At 43.3% G+C, this 21,795-nt stretch overlaps 1 protein-coding gene across 2 annotated transcripts in view; it reads right to left on the reverse strand.

The window, feature by feature from the left end:
- Positions 1-21,795, reverse strand: part of KCNQ3 (potassium voltage-gated channel subfamily Q member 3) — a 269,993-nt gene that overhangs the window by 51,313 nt on the left and 196,885 nt on the right. For both annotated transcript variants that reach the window (XM_073590351.1, XM_073590350.1), the window contains exons 7-8: positions 16,543-16,638; positions 1,748-1,842 (exon numbers count right to left, since the gene is read on the reverse strand). In XM_073590351.1, coding sequence (XP_073446452.1) covers positions 1,748-1,842; positions 16,543-16,638 — 191 coding nt within the window. The remainder of the gene's footprint in view (positions 1-1,747; positions 1,843-16,542; positions 16,639-21,795) is intronic.

A 21,795-nucleotide genomic window follows, 5' to 3' on the forward strand; every position in this document is an offset into this window, starting at 1 on the left:
ATATTTGGCAGATGTACAGAAATGTGAAAAATATTGTTAATGAAAACCATAAAGCTTTAATTCATAGCTTTTCTTGTTCCTTATTTCCTCCCTGATGCTTTTCCTTCTCCCTTTCATCCTTCCTTACATCTTTCCTTTCTGCTTACCTCCGTTTCTCCTTCCCTCGCTCTTCTTACCTTCTCATCTTCCGCTCCTTCCTTCCTGTCCTTCGTTTTTTCTTCCCATTTCCTTCCCACCATTCTCTGTTTCTGCAATGAGTTCTTTTATCCTTCATTCCTTTTTTCTTCATTCTCCCTTCACTCCTTCTTTCACCTTTTATACCTTTCTTTCTTTCTTTCTTTCTTTCTTTCCTTCTTTCTTCATCCTTGCTTTCTTTCTCTCTCCTATCTTCCTTCTTTCCCTTTTTCTTACCCTTTTTCCTTCCTTAATACCTCTTTTCTTCACTTTCTCATCTTCTTTCTTTCCTCTCACTTCCTTCCTCCTCTCCTCTCCCCTCCTTCCTTCACCTTTTCTTACCTCCCTTTCTTAATCTTTCTTTCTTTCTTCCCAATACCTTTCTCCAATTATCTTTTTCTCCAATGTTTTCTTTTATCCTTTGTTCTTTTGTTTTTCTTCCTTGCTCCCTTCTCTCTTCTTTCATTACCGCTCTTTCTTCCCTTTCTGTCTTCCTTTCTTAAGCTTTCTTTTCTTCCCTTTTCATCTTCCTTCCTTCCTTTCTGTGATCTTCCTTGCTTTTTTCCTTCCATCCCATCTTCCTTCCTTCCCTTTTTCTTACCTCTTGTCCTTCCTTAATTCCGCTGTTTTTCACTTTCTCATGTCCTTTTCCTTATCTCACTTCCTTTCTACCCTCCTCTTCTTTTTCTCCTTGCTTTTTTTATCCATTCTTTCACCCTACCATCCTTCCTCCTTTTCCTTCCTCTGCTCCTTCCTCCCATACTTCCTACCTTCCTCTGATTTTCCTCCTTGCTTTCATTTTTCCTTTTTTCTTCTCACCCTTTCTTCCCTTCTTCCTCTCTACATTCTGCCCCTGCCTCCCTTACTCCTTTCTTTTCCTGCCTTCTTTCTTATATCCTCTCTCGCTGCCTCCCTTTTCCCCTTCCTTATTACTCCCGTTTCTTTCTTCATCCCTCAGCTATAATATTTCAGTCTAGCACCAGAAACTGCAGAGTCAATCAAAAATAACTCATGTATTCAATGTACATCAAAGGTTTCTGCAGATTTCATAATAAACACTGCAAACAGTATTAAATAGATCTAATGAGGCTGGTGTACTTACCATGAAAATCCATGTCTGAATAATCCTGACATTAAAATTGTACAGTAAGAGAGTTCACAAGTCCAAAGTCTTCACCCATCCATCCTGATTGACAGCTGCAGCTTGTACTAAGTAATGTGAGAGCAACAGGGAGGAGGAACACTGAGGAGTTGTTAATCAGGTTAGGTGGGTGGAGATTCAATCGCAGCATTCGGGTGGAGATTCAGCAGTAGCCGGGAGGAGACACTCAAAAGCTGTCAATCAAGAAGTATTCAGACATGGATTTTCTTTTCATAATAAATACACCAGCCTCATCAGGTATAATGGAACTATTTAATATGTTATGTAGGTTGTGTTGTAAAATCCATGACGGATCTGCTTTAATCCCCCTTTGATGATTGTAATTTTTCTCCATGAATACAGCAGACAATCCCACAACCTTTCTAACCCCTATATAAGGATGATACATGACTAAGAGGAAGCGATACTTACCTAAAATATGGGAACTGGACGATAGTCTCATAGTACTGCCAAGTGGCCGTCAGATCGATTCTGCTCAGGTTCGTGGCATAAAATCTCCATGCCGACTATAGAGAGAGAAAACCAGAGGCGAAGGTAATAATCGTGGAAAACACTTCATGTAATTAATATTCATATCTATGGACAAGAAAAATAATTTCTGAATTTTTTGAGCATTTAATGTCACCGTTGATCTGTACAAATCCATCGAGAAACAAACTGAAATTATTTTTGGGGAAAAATAACAAAATACCAAAACTATAATAATGTGGTTGCAAAAGTGTGAACACCCTCTTATAACTGTGGATGTTTTCAGAATTAGGCAATCACATTTACACTCATGTTGCATAGTAGTCAGTGAACGGCCGCCATCATTTCCCAGGATTCTGATCAACCCTATATAAACTTTGGCTGTTCTAGGAGGATTTTCCTGATATTTTCTTAGTCGCATTTTACAGCAAAAGCCGCAAATCATAAACAGCTGACAACACAGCAAAGGGATCTCATTGTTCAAAGTTATCAGTCGGTAGAAAGGTACAAAACTATTTCCAAGGCAGTAGATCTGCAGTGGATCACTTTGAAGATGGTTGCAACTTAAATTTGGCAGTGACATTACCTAGAACTGGATGTCCCGAAAAAAAATTGATGAAAAGACAAAAATAAAATTGGTCTGGGAGGCTGCCAAGAGGTCGTCTACCGCAACAATAAAGGAGCTGCAGGAATCTCTAGAAAAGGGCTGGTTGTGTGCTGCACGTGACAACAATCTCTCATATTCTTCATATACAGTATCTGGTCTATAGGGTAGGATGGCAAGATGAACGCCATCCAGGCCCATCTATGTGTTGCCAAAAGCTCTATCAAGCCTGCCAAAAGCATGGAGGGAAAGAGTGCGATATCTGATGGGACCAAGGTGGAACTTTTTTTTCTAATTCCACAAGGTACAGTTGTGGCTAAAAGTATTGACACCCCTGCAATTCTGTCAGATAATACTCAGTTTCTTCCTGAAAATGATTGCAATCACAAATTCTTTGGTATTATTATCTTCAGTTAATTTGTCTTAAATGAAAAAACACAAAAGAGAATGAAGCAAAAAGCAAAACATTGATCATTTCACACAAAACTCCAAAAATGGGCCAGACAAAAGTATTGGCACCCTCAGCCTAATACTTGGTTGTACAACCTTTAGCCAAAATAACTGCGACCAACCGCTTCCGGTAACCATCAATGAGTTTCTTACAATGCTCTGCTGGAATTTTAGACCATTCTTCTTTGGCAAACTGCTCCAGGTCCCTGATATTAGAAGGGTGCCTTCTCCAAACTGCCATTTTTAGATCTCTCCACAGGTGTTCTATGGGATTCAGGTCTGGACTCATTGCTGGCCACCTTAGAAGTCTCCAGTGCTTTCTCTCAAACCATTTTCTAGTGGTTTTTGAAGTGTGTTTTGGGTCATTGTCCTGCTGGAAGACCCATGACCTCTGAGAGAGACCCAGCTTTCTCACGCTGGGCCCTACATTATGCTGCAAAATTTGTTGGTATGAAAACGAAAAATAGTCAAAATAAGCATATATAAACTATAATAAATACTGAAGAAATAACTTCAATCCAAAGAGTAAGGCCAAGGCCTAACAACAATTAGAAAATGGAAATGCTCCCATTGATATATTAGACACAGAAAAAACGGAGCAGAGAACACCATCCAATAAAAAACATTAATTTATTGATTCAAATAATTGAAAATACAAAAGAGTATACATACCAATAATGGCTTATACAGTAAAAAGAAAAAGGAGGGATACTAAGGCCAAAACAGAGGTACACATGGTGATCTTGCGACCAAGGGTTATAAAGTGTATAAAGCAACAATATGGTACAACATGATAAGTCCCGGGCAAAGTACCCATGCAAGATATAATAAGGGGTACCCTGTTGTGAGTTCATTTTTCCCTTCACCATTGAGGTCTGATGGACTCCCTCCATTGGTGAAGGAAGGTAGTGAGGCTGATTACCAAACACATGGGCAGCTAGTTGATGACTGGGTGGCTGGAATTGAGGACTGGATATAAGGCTGCCGACGCCCTTCTTCCTGGCTGGTGATTTCCTGCTGGATTCTTGGAGACCAGTCCTGCATCTCAAAGCTAAGTTTTTCTGCTCTGTTTTGTTCTCTTCAGTGTTGTTTTTGTTTTGCCTTTTTTTTTCCTTCTTTCTTTTTTTTTTCCTCCTTTATAATTCTCTCCTGCTATTGAGTACCCTAGGATCTGCGGTATTGCTGGTGATTCTGTTATGATGAGTCACCGAAGGAGGAAAAAACAAAATACCAGCTAAGTCCAGAAAAACCAGAGAGGTTGGCAGCTATCGGATTGCAAACCCCTGAACCTATCCACAACAACTAGCAGTAGCCGTGGGGGGTTCCCTACGGTGCCCTAGACTCCTCGATCACAGCCGGAGAACTATATAGCCTAAAGACAGAAAGGGGAAAAACTAAACTGCCCCAGAGCAGACCCCAAAGCAATAGGCAGCCCCCAACATATAATGACGGTGAAGCAAGATGAAAACACCAACACAGATAGAAAGATAGGTTGAGCAAATGATGGGGCCCAAGCTAACTACATAGGACAGGATAGGAAAGCTGCTGTCTACCCTATCAAAATGAGCCAACCGACTGATAGGAAAAACAGGCCCTGAAGTCGCTAGGCTTCAAAAGACTATATCAGCACTCAGGTATATTCTGAAGACAGAGCAAAATATCAACAGATCAGAGCCAAAAATTGAGTTCAGCTCACCCCTGGCCGAGGATGGCAGAACTCCAAAAAAAAAAGGCAAAACAAAAACAACACTGAAGAGTACAAAGCAGAGCAGAAAAACTTAGCTTTGAGATGCAGGAATCAGACTGGTCTCCAAGAATCCAGCAGGAAATCACCAGCCAGGAAGAAGGGCGTCGGCAGCCTTATATCCAGTCCTCAATTCCAGCCACCCAGTCATCAACTAGCTGCCCATGTGTTTGGTAATCAGCCTCACTACCTTCCTTCACCAGAGGAGGGAGTTCATCAGACCTCAATGGTGAAGGGAAAAATGAGCTCACAACAGTACCCCTTTTGAGAAAGCATCCAATGCGAAACGCGCGTCAGGGGGTCACAGAAGGGCACATTGGTGCACTGGCGATCATGGGTAAGTGACATTAGTCACATGCTGAAGGGCACTTGATTTGCTTAATGCTTTAGACAATATTTATTATATCTTGCATGGGTACTTTGCCCGGGACTTATCATGTTGTACCATATTGTCGCTTTATACACTTTATAACCCTTGGTCGCAAGATCACCATGTGTACCTCTGTTTTGGCCTTAGTATCCCTCCTTTTCCTTTTTACTGTATAAGCCATTATTGGTATGTATACTCTTTTGTATTTTCAATTATTTGAATCAATAAATTAATGTTTTTTATTGGATGGTCTTCTCTGCTCCGTTTTTTCTGTGTCTAAAATTTGTTGGTAGTCTTCAGACTTCATAATGCCATGCACACGGTCAAGCAGTCCAGTGCCAGAGGCAGCAAAGCAACCCCAAAACATCAGGGAACCTCCGCCATGTTTGACTGTAGGGACAGTGTTTTTTTCTTTGAATGCCTCTTTTTTCTCCTGTAAACTCTATGTTGATGCCTTTGCCAAAAAGCTCTACTTTTGTCTCATCTGACCAGAGAACATTCTTCCAAAACGTTTTAGGCTTTTTCAGGTAAGTTTTGGCAAACTCCAGCCTGACTTTTTTATGTCTCGGGGTAAGAAGTGGGGTCTTCCTGGGTCTCCTACCATACAGTCCCTTTTCATTCAGACGCCGACAGATAGTACGGGTTGACACTGTTGTACCCTCGGACTGCAGGGCAGCTTGAACTTGTTTGGATGTTAGTCGAGGTTCTTTATCCAACAGCCGCACAATCTTGCGTTGAAATCTCTTGTCATTTTTTCTTTTCCGGCCACATCTAGGGAGGTTAGCCACAGTGCCATGGGCTTTAAACTTCTTGGTGACACTGCGCACGGTAGACACAGGAACATTCAGGTCTTTGGAGATGGACTTGTAGCCTTGAGATTGCTCATGCTTCCTCACAATTTGGTTTCTCAAGTCCTCAGACAGTTCTTTGGTCTTCTTTCTTTTCTCCATGCTCAATGTGGTGAACACAAGGACACAGGACAGAGGTTGAGTCAACTTTAATCCATGTCAACTGGCTGCAAGTGGGATTTAGTTATTGCCAACACCTGTTAGGTGCCACAGGTAAGTTACAGGGCTGTTAATTACACAAATTAGAGAAGCATCACATGATTTTTCCAACAGTGCCAATACTTTTGTCCACCCTCTTTTTTATGTTTGGTGTGGAATTATATCCAATTTGGCTTTAGGACAATTCTTTTTGTGTTTTTTCATTTAAGACAAATTAAATGAAGATAATACTAAAGAATTTGTGTTTGCAATCATTTTCAGGAATAAACTGAGTATTATCTGACAGAATTGCAGGGGTGTCAATACTTTTGGCCACAACTGTATATTTGGTGCAAAGTCAACACTGTGTCTCTGTCACTGAATAGTACTAAAGTCTTAGCACCCTAAAAAAAATCCTAAGTATAACCACTAGTCTTAGTGGATACACTAAACCTCTAAGTGGCCACTAGGTGTAGTGGGCACTAATAGTACTAAGATTTATTGTATATATGTTAGACATCAGCTCCTTAGAGAATAATCCTACGCGTTTCACCAATAATCTCTCACCACTTTGAGTCATCAGGGGCTAGCAGTGAACTCAGTGCATTCAGTCTCATGATATACAGTAATAATGACGTGTCAGCATGGTCGCTAATGTCTAAGGGTGCTAAGACTTTACTACTATTCAGTGACACCAATATGTGCCCACTAGAGATGAGCGAGCCCTAAAACGCTTGAGTGCTCGTTACTCGAACCGATCGATTCCTAATACCCGAATGCTCGTTTCGAGCAACGACTATAATGGGAGTCAATGGGAAATACGAGCATTTTTCCGGCAGACCCAACAAAGAGGTCGGGGGGGGCAGTGAAAATGTTCAAATGGATGGGAAAAGTGCTGAATGGTAGGAAAACAGCATGGAGAAGAACCCTGGAAGCATCTCTGACTCCAATATCCCTGCTGAGAACAATGGGGTCACACTTTTATTCCACTTTAAGGATTGACAAGAAAACATTCAGAGTCGGCGAGAGATTGGAGTTTACAGGAACAAAATTTTAAGAAACATTCTTTCCTTATGACTGTTACATAAGGCCAAATTTAAAAAGGATTTCTGTAAAAAAAAAATGATAAATTAAATATATCAAAATTTTTAGTAAAAAATTTTTCCAGGTTTTTGAGGATTTTTATATAATACCAAAATGTCACAAAGCACATACCATGTGTACTCAGGTATAAGCCGACCCGAGTATAAGCCAAGTCACGTAATGTTGCCAAAAAAACTGGGAAAAGTTATTGACTCAAGTATAAGCTGGGTATGCATTGTCCCCTCATTCCCATCCTTGTCTGCATGGCTCCTCATCCCTATCCTTGTCTGCATGGCTCCACATCCCCATCCTTGTCTGCGTGGCTCCACATCCCCATCCTTGTCTGCATGGCTCCTCATCCCCATCCTTGTCTGCATGGCTCCTCATCCCCATCCTTGTCTGCATGGCTCCTCATCCCTATCCTTGTCTGCATGGCTCCACATCCCCATCCTTGTCTGCATGGCTCCTCATCCCCATCCTTGTCTGCATGGCTCCACATCCCCATCCTTGTCTGCATGGCTCCACATCCCCATCCCATCGTTGTCTGGATGGATCCTTATTTCCATCCTTGTCTGCATGCCACCTTATCCCTATCCTTGTTTGCATTGCTTCTTATCCCCGTCCTTGTACCCATGGTTCCTCATCCCTATTCTTGCATGTGTAGACCCCATGAGAAAAGCATAAAAAAATATTTCCTACTTACCTTCCCTTTGTGCCCTTGCAGCATCCTGTTCCAGTGTCAGCAGCTCCTGTGGTCGAGCCATCACGTGTCCCCGCTCATTAAGGTAATGAATATTCACCTCTTTCCACGCCTATGGGAGTGGAGAGAGGTAAATATCCATTCCCTAAATGAGCAGGCACCCATGATAGCCAGGCAGCTGCAGGAGCCGGCGGCTGTGCCTGTAACTGTGTGCGCTATAAGAGAAATAAATATTCATTGCCTGTGCAGTGAATATTCATTTCTCTTTAGCAGTGGGCACAGTTACAGCTGCCGCCGCTAGCTCCTGCCTCCTGTGACCCGCTTCTCTGCCGCCCCCTTCACACGCCAATCTGGGACAATGACTCGTGTATAAGCCGAGGAGGGGGGGGGGGGGCATTTCAGTACAAAAAAATGTGCTGAAGACCGCTGCTTATACACAAGTATATACACCAATACTGTATGGATCAGTAACTGAATCAATAAAAAATGTTTTCTTTTTTTAGTTTTATATAACGCAGAAATTAAACAGAAAACATGTAAATCTGTATGCATTAGTAATTTTAGTAATTTAATCCATACCGTTTTCAGGGCTTCATATTTTCTTTTCCCTATTAATACCAGAAAGTTTGCAGGTATATATTAAATATCTAATTTAAAATGCGCAAAGTGTGCGGTAAGGGACGGGGAAGTGGATGTGCTGCTGATGGTGCACGCAGAGTACGAGACTGTGGGCAAGGTGAAACTGTTCCTATTGTGGGAGCACAACAATTCCTCTATGCCATACAGCTATTGTGTATCCAAGCTGAACATGTGGCATGAACTGTCACTCTACGCCTTGGAGGGGCAGGGCTGCCCTGCTGCTAGCGTTTTTTCAGAGCGAGTTTCTAGTGCCGCTGGGGGCATAATAGCTGATAGGTGCAGCCACTCGTCAACTGAAAATGATGACAGGCTGACACTTATTAAAATGAACAACACCTGGATTGGCCCAGACTTCTCAACCCCACCGAATAAAGCGAATTCAGATGTTCCATTTTTTTCTGGTGTATTGCCATGTGCCCCTTCCCACCCAAAAAAGGGTATCTGGTTCATGGTTTCTTCTTTGCTTGTCCTCCTCCACCACTATATCAACAGGGTCATCATGCGGCCCTCGCTCCAAATTTTTAGAGGGTCTTCATGCAGCCCTCATTTATAATTTTTAGAGGGTCATCATGCAGCCCTCACTTATAATTTTTAGAGGGTCATCATGCAGCCCTCACTTATAATTTTTAGAGGGTCATCATGCAGCCCTCACTTATAATTTTTAGAGGGTCATCATGCAGCCCTCACTTATAATTTTTAGAGGGTCATCATGCAGCCCTCACTTATAATTTTTAGAGGGTCATCATGCAGCCCTCACTTATAATTTTTAGAGGGTCTTCATGCAGCCCTCACTTATAATTTTTAGAGCGTCATCATGCAGCCCTCACTTATAATTTTTAGAGGGTCATCATGCAGCCCTCACTTATAATTTTTAGAGGGTCATCATGCAGCCCTCACTTATAATTTTTAGAGGGTCATCATGCAGCCCTCACTTATAATTTTTAGAGGGTCATCATGCAGCCCTCACTTATAATTTTTAGAGGGTCATCATGCAGCCCTCACTTATAATTTTTAGAGGGTCATCATGCAGCCCTCACTTATAATTTTTAGAGGGTCTTCATGCAGCCCTCACTTATAATTTTTAGAGCGTCATCAGGCGGCCATCACTCATGATTTTTAGAAGGTAATCATGTTGCCCTCGCTCATACTTTTTAGAGGGTCATTAAGCGGCCCTCGCTCATAATTTTTAGAGGGTAATTAGGCTACCATCACTCATAATGTTTAGAGGGTCACCAGGTGGCTCTTGTTCATCATTTTTAACCCCTTCATGACCCAGCCTATTTTGACCTTAATGACCTGGCCATTTTTTGCAATTCTGACCAATGTCCCTTTATGAGGTAATAACTCAGGAACGCTTCAACGCATCCTAGCGATTCCAAGATTGTTTTTTCGTGACATATTGGGCTTCATGTTAGTGGTAAATTTAGGTCGATAATTTTTGCATTTATTTGTGAAAAAAATGGAAATTTGGTGAAAATTTTGAAAATTTTTCAATTTTCAAATTTTGAATTTTTATTCTGTTAAACCAGAGAGTTATGTGACACAAAATAGTTAATAAATAACATTTCCCACATGTTTACTTTACATCAGCACAATTTTGGAAACAACATTTTTTTTCGTTAGGAAGTTATAAGGGTTAAAAGTTGACCAGCAATTTCTCATTTTTGCAACAAAATTTACAAAACCATTTTTTTTTAGGGACCACCTCACATTTGAAGTCACTTTGAGGGATCTATATGGCAGAAAATACCCAAAAGTGACACCATTCTAAAAACTGCACCCCTCAAGCTACTCAAAACTACATTCAAGAAGATTATTAACCCTTCAGATGCTTCACAGGAACTAAAGCAACGTGGAATGAAAAAATGGACATTTTAATTTTTCCAACCAAAATTTTCTTTTAGCATCAGTTTTTTCATTTTCACATGGGCAACAGGATAAAATGGATCCTAAAATTTGTTGGGGCAATTTCTTCTGAGTACATTGATACCTCATATGTGGTCATAAACCACTGTTTGGGCGCACGGCAGGGCCCGGAAGGGAAGGAGCGCCATGTGACTTTTTGATTGGAAAATTAGCTCCAATCGTTAGCGGACACCATGTCGCATTTGGAGAGCCCCTGTGTGCCTAAACATTGGAGCTCCCCCACAAGTGACCACATTTTGGAAACTAAACCCTCGAAGGAACTTATCTAGATGTGTGGTGAGCACTTTGAACCCCCAAGTGCTTCACAGAAGTTTATAACGCAGAGCAGTGAAAATTAAAAATCATTTTTTTTGCTCAAAAATGATTTTTTTAGCCCGCTATTTTTTATTTTCACAAGGGTAACAGGAGAAATTGAACCACAAAAGTTGTTGTGCAATTTGTCCTGAGTACACCGATACCCCATATGTGGGGGGAACCACTGTTTGGGAGCACGGGAGAGCTCAGAAGGGAAGGAGCGCCATTTTGGAATGCAGACTTTGATGGAATGTTCTGCGGGCGTCATGTTGCGATTGCAGAGTCCCTGTGTGCCTAAACAGTAGAAACCCACACAAGTGACCCCATTTTGGAAACTAGACCCCCAAGGAGCTTATCTAGATGTGTAGTGAGCACTCTGAATCCCCAAGTGCTTCTCAGAAGTTTATAAATGCAGAGCCATGAAAATAAAAAAAATATTTTTTTTTCCTCAAAAATGATTTTTTAGCCCGCTATTTTTTATTTTCCCAAGGGTAACAGGATAAATTGGACCCCAAAAGTTGTTGTCCAGTTTGTCCTGAGTACACTGGTACCCCATATGTTGGGAGAAACCACTGTTTGAGCGCACGGCATGGCTCAGAAGGGAAGGAGCGTCATTTGACTTTTTGAATGGAAAATTAGCTCCAATCGTTAGCGGACACCATGTCGTGTTTGCAGAGCCCCTGTGTGCGTAAACTTTGGAGCTCCCCCACAAATGACCCCATTTTGGAAACTAGACCCCCTAAGGAACTTATCTAGATGCATAGTAAGCATTTTGAACCCCCAGGTGCTACTCAGAAGTTTATAACGCAGAGCCGTTAAAATAAAAATATTTTTTTTTCCTCAAAAAATAAATTTTTAGCCTGCTATTTTTTATTTTCACAAGGGTAACAGGATATTTTGGACCCCAGAGGTTGTTGTCCAGTGTGTCCTGAGTACGCTGGTACCCCATAACTGGGGGGGGACCACTGTTTGGGCACACGTTGGGGCTCGGAAGGGAAGTAGTGACGCTTTGAAATGCCGACTTGATGGAATGGTCTGTGGGCGTCATGTCACGTTTGGAGAGCCCCTGATGTACCTAAACAGTGGAAACCCCCCACAAATGACCCCATTTTGGAAACTAGATCACCCAAGGAACTAATCTAGATGTGAGGTGAGAACTTTGAACCCCCAACTGCTTCACAGGAGTTTATAACGCAGAGCCTTGAAAATAAAAAATATTTTTTTTTCCTCAAAAAATGATATTTAGTCCACTATTTTTTTATTTTCACAAGGGTAACAGGATATTTTGGACCCCAGAAGTTGTTGTCCAGTGTGTCCTGAGTACGCTGGTACCCCATAAGTGGGGGGGGGACCACTGTGTGGGCACACATTGGGGCTCGGAAGGGAAGTAGTGACGTTTTGAAATGCCGACTTGATGGAATGGTCTGTGGGCGTCATGTCACGTTTGGAGAGCCCCTGATGTACCTAAACAGTGGAAACCCCCCACAAATGACCCCATTTTGGAAACTAGATCACCCAAGGAACTAATCTAGATGTGAGTTGTGCACTTTGAACCCCCAAGTGTTTCACAGAAGTTTATAATGCAGAGCTGTGAAAATAAAAAATTATTTTTTTTTCCTCAAGAAATTATTTTTAGCCCACTATTTTTTATTTTCACAAGGGTAACAGGATAAATTGGACCCCAAAAGTTGTTGTCCAGTTTGTCCTGAGTACACTGGTACCCCATATGTGGGGCGGGGCACTGTTCAGGGACACGTTGGGGCTCGGAATGGAAGTAGTGACGTTTTGAAATGCCGACTTGATGGAATGGTCTGTGGGCGTCATGTTACATTTGCAGAGCCCCTGATGTACCTAAACAGTGGAAACACCCCACAAGTGACCCCATTTTGGAAACGAGACCCCCTAAGGAACTTATATAGATGTGTGGTGAGCACGTTGAACCCCCAAGTGCTTCACAGAAGTTTATAGCTCAGAACCATGAAAATAAAAAATCTTTTTTTTTCCACAAAAATAATTATTTTAGCCCCCATGTTTTTATTTTCCCAAGGGTAACAGGAGAAATTAGACCCCCAAAGTTGTTGTGCAATTTTTCCTGAGTACCCTGATACCCCATAAGTGGGGGTACACCACTGTTTGAGCGCAGGTCGGGGCTCGAAATGGAGGGAGCACCGCTTGACTTTTTGAACGCAAAATTGGCTGGAATAAATGGTGGTTCCAAGTCGCGTTTGGAGACCCCGTGATGTGCCTAAACAGTGGAAACCCCTCAATTCTATCTCCAACCCTAACCCCAACACACCCCTAACCCTAATCATAACCCTAACCACAACACTAATCCCAACACACCCCTAACAAAATCCCAACTCTAACCCTAACCACAAGCCTAACCGTAATCCCAACCCCAACCCAACCCTAATCCCAATTACAACCCTAACCCTAATTCCAACCCTTAGTCCAACCCTAACCCTTAGTCCAACCCTAACCCTTAGTCCAACCCTAACCCTTAGTCCATCCCTAACCCTATTTCTAACCCTAACCCTAATTCCAACCCTAGCCCTAACCCTAGCCCTAACCCTAGACTTAGCCCTAACCCTAACCCTAGCCCTAGCCCTAGCCCTAACCCTAGCCCTAACCCTAGCCCTAACCCTAGCCCTAACCCTAGCCCTAATGGAAAAATAAAAAAAAAATATTTTGTTTTTTTATTATTTGTCCCTACCTATGGGGGTGATAAGGGGGGCAGTGATTTACTTTTTTTCTTATTTTGATCACTATGAAAGTTTATTATAGTGATCAAAATAAATGAATGAATCTGCAGTATTGCAGATTCGATTCGGCGCACTGCGCATGTGCCCGCCATCTTCTAAGATGGCGGCGCCCATGACGCTGGACGGCGGGACACCGGGACGGATAGCGGGAGATCGGAGGCACAAAGGAGGGTGAGAGGGGGTGATCGGAGGGTGAGAGGGGATGATCGGAGGGCTGGGGGGGCGGAGGGAAGGCGGGGGGGCAGATTATGACGGCGGCTGCCGATCGGTGCCGTCAGACGGTGGCGGCAGCCGATCAGTGCCGTCAGTCGGTGTGGGGGGGTCGGGTCTCGGTGAAATATTACAATCGCTCTGATTGGCAGTTTCACTTTTAACAGCCAATCAGAGCGATCGTAGGCACGTGGGGGCTAAGCCACACCCCCAGGTGTTAACTCTGAAGGGTCCTTTGTGTGCGGGTCAGGTGACCTTTCCGTGACCCCGGTCACCCGACCCGCAGGGGGGCAATCAATTCATGACGCCACATAGGCGTCATGGGTCGTATTGTCACGAATTTTCATGACGCCTACGTGGCGTCAAAGGTCGTGAAGGGGTTAAAGGGTCATCAGGTGGCCCTCGCTCATAATTTTTAGTGGGTCATCAGGCAGCCCTCGCTTATAATTTTTAGAGGGTAAACAGGTGACCATCGCTCATAATTTTTAGAGGGTAAACAGGTGACCATCGCTCATAATTTTTAGAGGGTAAACAGGCGACACTCACTTTTAATTTTTACAGGGTGTATATGATGCCCTCCTTCATAATTTGTACAGGATGTGTATGAGGTCTAGCGCTAGAATTCTTTTACATTTACGGTCATGGTCAAAAGTGTTGGTCCAAAAAAATGAAGTTTTTCTCCCAGAAAATTATTGTAATTACATATGTTTTGTTATACACATGTTTATTTAATTGGACATAATTTCACACAAAACTCCAAAATGAGCCGCACAAAATTGTTGCCACCTTTCCAAAATTGTGGGTAAACAAATTTGCTTCAAACATGTTATACTCGTTCAAACTCACCTGTGGCAAGTAACAGGTGTGGACAATATGAAAATCACACCTGAAACCAGGTAAAAAGGGGAGAAGATGACACCATCTTTGCATAATGAGTCTGTGTGGGCCACTTAGTATGGAGAACAGAAAGAGGAGAAGAGAACTGTCTGAGGACTTGAGAACCAAAATTGCTGAACAATATCAACAATCTCAAGGTTACAAGTCCATCTCCAGAGATATTGATGTTCATTTGTCCATAGTGTGCAACATAATCAAGATATTTACAACCCATGGCTCCGTAGCTAATCCCCCTGGACATGGACAGCAGAGAAAAGTTGATGAAAGATAGTAACACCAGATAGTCCAGTCCAGACGGTGGAGAAGCAGCCCCTATCAAGTTCCAAAGAAATTCAAGCTATCCTGCAGACTCAGGGTGCATCAATGTCAGCACGAACTATCCATTGACATTTGAATGAAATGAAACACTATCACAGGAGACCCAGGAGGACCACACTGCTGACACAGAAATAAAAAACCTAGACTGAAGCTTGCCAAAATGTACGTCAGAAAGAAAAAATCCTTCTCAAAAAGCATCTTGTGGACAGATGAGATAGAGATTTTTAATAAAGCACAACATAATTCTACTGTTTACCAAAAATGGAATTAGGCCTACAAAGAAAAGAACACAGTACCTACAGTCAAATATGGTGGCTGGTCCAAGGTGTTTTGGGGTTGTTTTGCTGCCTCTGGCATTGGGTGCCTTGGCTGTGTGCAAGGTATCATGAAATCTGAAGCTTACATGATGGATTTTGGGTCATAATGTGGTGGTCAGTGTCAGAAAGCTGGGTTTGTATCCTAGGTCATGGGTCTTCTAGCAGGACAATGACCTTAAACATACTTCAAGAAGCCCCCAGAAATGGATGGAAATAAAGCACTGGAGAGTTCTGGAGTGGCCAGCCATGAGCCTGGGTCTAAATGCCACTGATCACCAGTGGAGAGATCCTAAAATTGCTATTGGGAGAAGACGCCTTTAAATATCAGAGACTTGGAGCAGTTTGCAAAAGAAGGGGGGCCAAAATTCCAGTTGAGAGGTCTTGGAAGCTTGTGGATGGTTATAGGAAGAGACTGATTGCAGTTATTTACTCCAAAGGGTGTGCAATCAAACATTAAGTTGAGGGTGCCAACAATTTTGTCTGGCCCATTTTTGGGGTTTTTGCCTTTTTTTCTAATACACACAAAGGAAATAAACATGTGTATATCAAAACCTGTGTAATTGCAATAATTTTCTGGAAGAAATACTTCATTTTCTGGAACAATTTCAAAGGTGCCAACACTTTCGGCGATGATTGTATGTATGTATATCCTCAAGGGGTAAAAGTTTTTCAGCCCTTGCACTTAGTGCATGGGCTTTACCAGTCTAGGATACACACTCCTTAAAAATGGGGGGAAAAATATTCTTTGAGGCCCTTCTCTATGTGGTGTCTTCCAGGGTGTATGCTGTCCTTCCTTACAATTTTGGGCAGATCTTGCACTTAGTGCATAGGCTTTATGAGTCTTGGAGTCCCGCTACCTAACAATATGAACATGATGTGTATGATCGCTCCTTTATGTCTAATACAGGGTGTATCGGAGTCCATCTTAATTCTAATTTTTGGTAGTTCCTGCATTGTCCCCATAGGCTTTGTGACTTTCAGAGTCCCTCCTTCATAAATGAATCGGGATGTGTCTGACCATGTTACACACACCACATGCCACATAAGGTAGAAAAATGGTACAATTATATCACTAGTCCTTTACCAGCAGTATTACAAATCTTCATCATCATCATCTATATCAGGTATCAGCTATGTACTGCACTTCAGCTGTTCTGTAACTACAACTCCCAGCATGCCCTAACAGCCTGGAGCCACCATGCCCAGAGGGATGACTTTTGCTTCATCAGAAATATTAGTATTCATCATCCATCAATATCACCACAGCCACCATTTCTCAATATCCTCATGAATCATCATCATAAATATCTGTCTATCATCACTCATCATCATCTTCATCAATAATCTACATTATTGTTTGTCATCATTCATATCACTGTTTGCCACCATTTATCATCACCCTCATTACCAGTCTCATCAGTATCACCGTTCTTCCCACCTGGATCAGCTCCGCAGCCGGTTTCCTTCTCTTTTCAAAATGCTTCTGGCGATGTTGTTCCTGAACCTTGAGAGCGAGTCCAGATCCAAGAATACCCTGAAACACACAGACCGCCATAGTGTGACCACATGTGACACCGCACCATGCTGCTCCACACAACAGAAGACGCTGCCCATGGTATGGGGAAGGGGTGAGATAGCTGGTAAGGATCAAAGAAGGGGAGGAAGGAAGGAAGGAAGGAAGGAAGGAAGGGAGGAAGAGAGGAAGGAAGGGAGGATGGAAGGAAGGGAGGAAAGAATGAAGGAAGGGAGTAAGGAAGGAAGGATGGAAGAGAGGAAGGAAGGGAGGAAAGAATGAAGGAAGGAAGAGAGGAAGGAAGGAAGGGAGGAAGAAAGGATGGAAGAGAGGAAGGGAGGGAGGAAGGAAGGAAGGAAGGAAGGAAGGAAGAAAAGAAAGAAAGAAGGGAGGAAGAGAGGAAGGGAGGGAGGAAGGAAGAAAGGATGGAAGAGAGGAAGGGAGGGAGGAAGGAAGGAAAGAATGAAGGAAGGAAGGGAGGGAGGAAGGAAGGGAGGAAGGAAGGAAGGAAGGGAGGAAGAGAGGAAGGAAGGGAGGATGGAAGGAAGGGAGGAAAGAATGAAGGAAGGGAGTAAGGAAGGAAGGATGGAAGAGAGGAAGGAAGGGAGGATGGAAGGAAGGGAGGAAAGAATGAAGGAAGGAAGAGAGGAAGGAAGGAAGGGAGGAAGAAAGGATGGAAGAGAGGAAGGGAGGGAGGAAGGAAGAAAGGAAGGAAGAGAGGAAGGGAGGGAGGAAGGAAGGAAGGATGGAAGAGAGGAAGGGAGGGAGGAAGGAAGGAAAGAATGAAGGAAGGAAGAGAGGATGGAAGGAAGGGAGGAAAGAATGAAGGAAGGAAGAGAGGATGGAAGGGAGGATGGAAGGAAGGGAGGAAAGAATGAAGGAAGGGAGTAAGGAAGGAAGGATGGAAGAGAGGAAGGAAGGGAGGATGGAAGGAAGGAAAGAATGAAGGAAGGAAGAGAGGATGGAAGGGAGGAAAGAATGAAGGAAGGAAGAGAGGAAGGAAGGAAGGGAGGAAGGAAGGAAGGAAGGAAGGAAGGGAGTAATGAAGACAGGAAGGAATGAAGGTAGGAGGAAAGGAAGGAGGAAAGGAAGGAGAGAAGGAAGTAGAGAAGGATGGAGAGAAGGAAAGAATGTAGGAAGGTGAGGAAGGAAGGAGGGAGGGATGGAGAGAGTGGAGGAAGGAGAGAATAGATGAAGGAAAGGAAGGAGACAAGGAAGAAAGGAAGACGAGGAAGGAAAGAAGGAGAAAAGGAAGGAAGGAGGTAAGGAAGGAAATGAAGGAGGAAAGGAAGGAAGGGAAAAAAAGAAAGAGTAAGAAAGAGACTTAGAAAGAAAAAAGAAAATGAAAGAAACGGAAATGAAAAATAAATTAAAAAGAAAGGCTCACGATTTATATACTGTATAAGAAAGAAAGTGAAATAAAAAAGGAAGGAAAAAAGACAGAAAGAAAAAGAAAATAAATAAGTATAAAGGGAACAAGAAAAGAGAGAACAAATATAGAGAAATAGAATAGGATTAAAAAAGAAAAGAAGGAATAAAAGAGAAAAAAGAAAACAAGGACAGTGTCAATAGTTTATATCCCGTGTAACATATACATGCTGTACTAATAATGCCATATACAGCACACATCCAAATAAAGAGCCCTAATACTGCTGCTGTACAGTTCCCACATAATGTTGCATTTCAATTCCCACATAATACCGCCATTCAGCAGTAATTAATGTCTTTCCACTCTGAAGTCCTTTTTTTCTCTATTTTCCTCTGATGAAGGAACTAGTTTGACTCTCTCTGGGTAAAAGATGGCGCTGTGTGGGTACCGTTCACTTTTGTGTAATTAAAGCATGGCACCCACTGACCAACAGCACAGAAAGAGGCCACGTGGGGGGGGCACAAGAAGGGCAACTGCAGCCCAGACACCACACGGGCCCCTAGGACAGACTTACGGGACGGGCAGCTGGCACACTGTGGCTTTCAGGCTTTGGGACCAATTAAACAGTCAGGTGGCACTGTGATCTACATTTGTACCACAAGGTGGCGCTGCAGTGTGAGCGGTCTGCTGAGTTGGGATTTTTTTTTTTTTAATTACCGTAATTGTATCTATAAAATGTGATTGGAGCAGACGTCCATCCAATACACGACCATGTATTTTACAATTGATGTTAAAGGGGCAATATAGTATTTACCTGTCAACAAGCAGAGATCCAGAAAACTGTGAGGAACTGGAAAACCGTACATTTATTTTATTTATTATAAAAGAAAAATGTTTCTTTAGAGTTTCTAATATGTGTCTAGACCGAACTTGATATTAGATAATGGCCTATTGTTTTATGACATGTGCGATTTTTAATTTAATGTGACTTTTATTTGAACTGTATTTTCTTTTCTTTTGTTTTTTTTTTTTTTATTTCAAAATCTTGTTATTATCCATATCACAATCGATATCAGAACATTTAAAAAAATCTTGTATTTTTACGCTGATCACTATACATACAGTGGCATGTAAAAGTTTGTGCACCCCTGGTAAAAATTACTGTTTGGCCGGAGTCACACTAGCGAGAAAAACGGACGAGTGCAAAAAATCGCATTGCACTCATCCCAATGTTTCTCTATGGGGCAGCTCCCGTCAGCCGATTTTTTTCTCGCCCGTTTTAAATGGGCTGAGAAAATCGCAGCATGCTACGATTGTCAGCGATTCTCAGCCCTGACTCGCCAATGCAAGTCTATGGGTGCGAGAAAAAAATCGGATTACACACGGACCAGACGCGTGACTTGCGAGAAATACGCACCCGGTGTCCTTTAACAAAAGCCGGCAATTCAGTGCGCTATACAGTAAACTCACACTGACAGGTTTAATAACGAATAGAAAGAATAGATGTAAACACATAGAATACAAGTATATATACTGTACATGTCATTGAGACATACATATATATATATAGTTCATAGAGTTCTACATAGCAGAATAGCCTCTAACTCTATTGCCGGCTTCTGTAAAATCAATACAAAACCCGACATGAAATGACACATGGTTACATACAGTAAACCATTTCATTTCATTCAGTTTTTTATATGTCTTTGACTAATAATTAGATTAGTATATATGTGCAAAAATTTTGGACATGTAGGTGTTAAATTAAGGGGTAAATTCGTTGTAAAAAATTTTGTGGCCTCCCATGGTAATTTCTCCAGCAGGTGAGTGAGGGCAGATTTTACTAGTCTTGAAAGGGACTATTGTTTTTGCCCCCCTAGCTAAAAAAATCTGCCCCCAGCCACCCCAGAAAAGGCGCATCTATAAGATGCGCCTTTTCTGGCACTTATCCTCTCTATTCCCATTGACTTTAGCGGTGGCTCATGGGTTAATAAGGGGTTAATGTCACCTTGCTATTGAAAGGTGACATTAAGCCGGGTTAATAATTGAGGGGTGTCAATGAGACACCTATCCATTATTAACCCTGGAATAGTAAAGGGTTAAAAAAGACACACACATTAATTAAAAGTTTTTGACAAAATGTATTATTCTGCCAATCCAACAGAATCCCTTCTCCTGAAACCAAAAAAATAAAATGAAAAAACAACAATGTACATACCTCTCTGCCATTCAGTCAGGTCCCCTGCTGCAATCCATCACAAGGGGTTAATTAGTTTACAACGGGGATCGGTGCTAATGCTACTGGCCCAGCTGTAAACCACAGCAGAATGAATGAATTCATGTCTGCGCAGGCGCCCCAGCTGACCAGGGATGAACTGATTAGCATGGGAAAGTTTCTTAACTTTTTCCCATGTTGTCAGTTCACCTCAGGTCAGCCGGGGACAGAGCACAGCCTCACAGTCCCCGGAAGGTGAACTGACAGCATGGGAAAGTTTCTGAGCTTTTTCCCACGCTTTCGGTTCACTGCGGATCAGGTGGGGAGTCAGCGCAGCCTCAGTGACTACTGCTGACGACGCAGTCGGGTGCAGCGCTCAATCGGGCACAGCACTTAATCTGTAAAAAATAAAATTAAATTAAAAAAAGGTTATACTTACTTTCCGACGGCCCGCGATCTCCACTCCACGCGCCCGGCCTCGCGGTCCCAGTAATGCCTTGCGCCTTAGACCGGAGATGACGTCACTCTCGCAAGAGCGCAACGTCATCAGCGGTGATTCGCGCAAAGCATTACTGGGACCGCGAGGCCGGGCGCGTGGAGTGGAGATCGCGGGCCGTCGGAAGGTGAGTATATAACTATTTTTTATTTTAACAGAGACCATGCATACCAGGAAAGGGGGGTGAGAGGACCATGCATACCAGGAAAGGGGGGTGAGAGGACCATGCATACCAGGAAAGGGGGGTGACAGGACCACGCACACCAGGAAAGGGGGGTGACGGGACAACGCATACCAGGAAAGGGGGGTGACGGGACCATGCATACCAGGAAAGGGGGGTGACGGGACCATGCATACCAGGAAAGGGGGGTGACGGGACCATGCATACCAGGAAAGGGGGGTGACGGGACCATGCATACCAGGAAAGGGGGGTGATGGGACCATGCATATCAGGAAAGGGGGGTGACGGGACCATGCATACCAGGATGGGGGGGTGAGAGGACCATGCATACCAGGACAGGGGGGTGAGGGTGACCATGCATACCTGGAAAGGGAGGTGAGGGGGACCACGCATACCAGGAAAGGGGGGTGAGGGTGACCATGCATACCAGGAGAGGGGGGTGACGGGACCATGCATACCAGGAAAGGGGCGTGAGGGTGACCATGCATACCAGGAAAGGGGGGTGATGGGACCATGCATACCAGGAAAGGGGGGTGAGGGGGACCATGCATACCAGGAAAGGGGGGTGAGGGGGACCATGCATACCAGGAAAGGGGGGTGAGGGGACCATGCATACCAGGAAAGGGGGGTGAGGGGACCATGCATACCAGGAGAGGGAGGTGAGGGGACCATGCAGACCAGGAAAGGGAGGTGAGGGGACCATGCATACCAGGAAAGGGAGGTGAGAGGACCATGCATACCTGGAAAGGGAGGTGAGGGGGACCACGCATTCCAGGAAAGAGGGGTGAGGGTGACCATGCATACTAGGAAAGGGGGGTGACGGGACCATGCATACCAGGAAAGGGTCGTGAGGGTGACCATGCATACCAGGAAAGGGGGGTGATGGGACCATGCATACCAGGAAAGGGGGGTGATAG

The sequence above is a fragment of the Dendrobates tinctorius genome, unplaced genomic scaffold (genome assembly GCF_039654945.1).
Source record: "Dendrobates tinctorius isolate UK_male_01 unplaced genomic scaffold, ASM3965494v1 ptg000116l, whole genome shotgun sequence".
Lineage (NCBI taxonomy): Eukaryota > Metazoa > Chordata > Amphibia > Anura > Dendrobatidae > Dendrobates > Dendrobates tinctorius.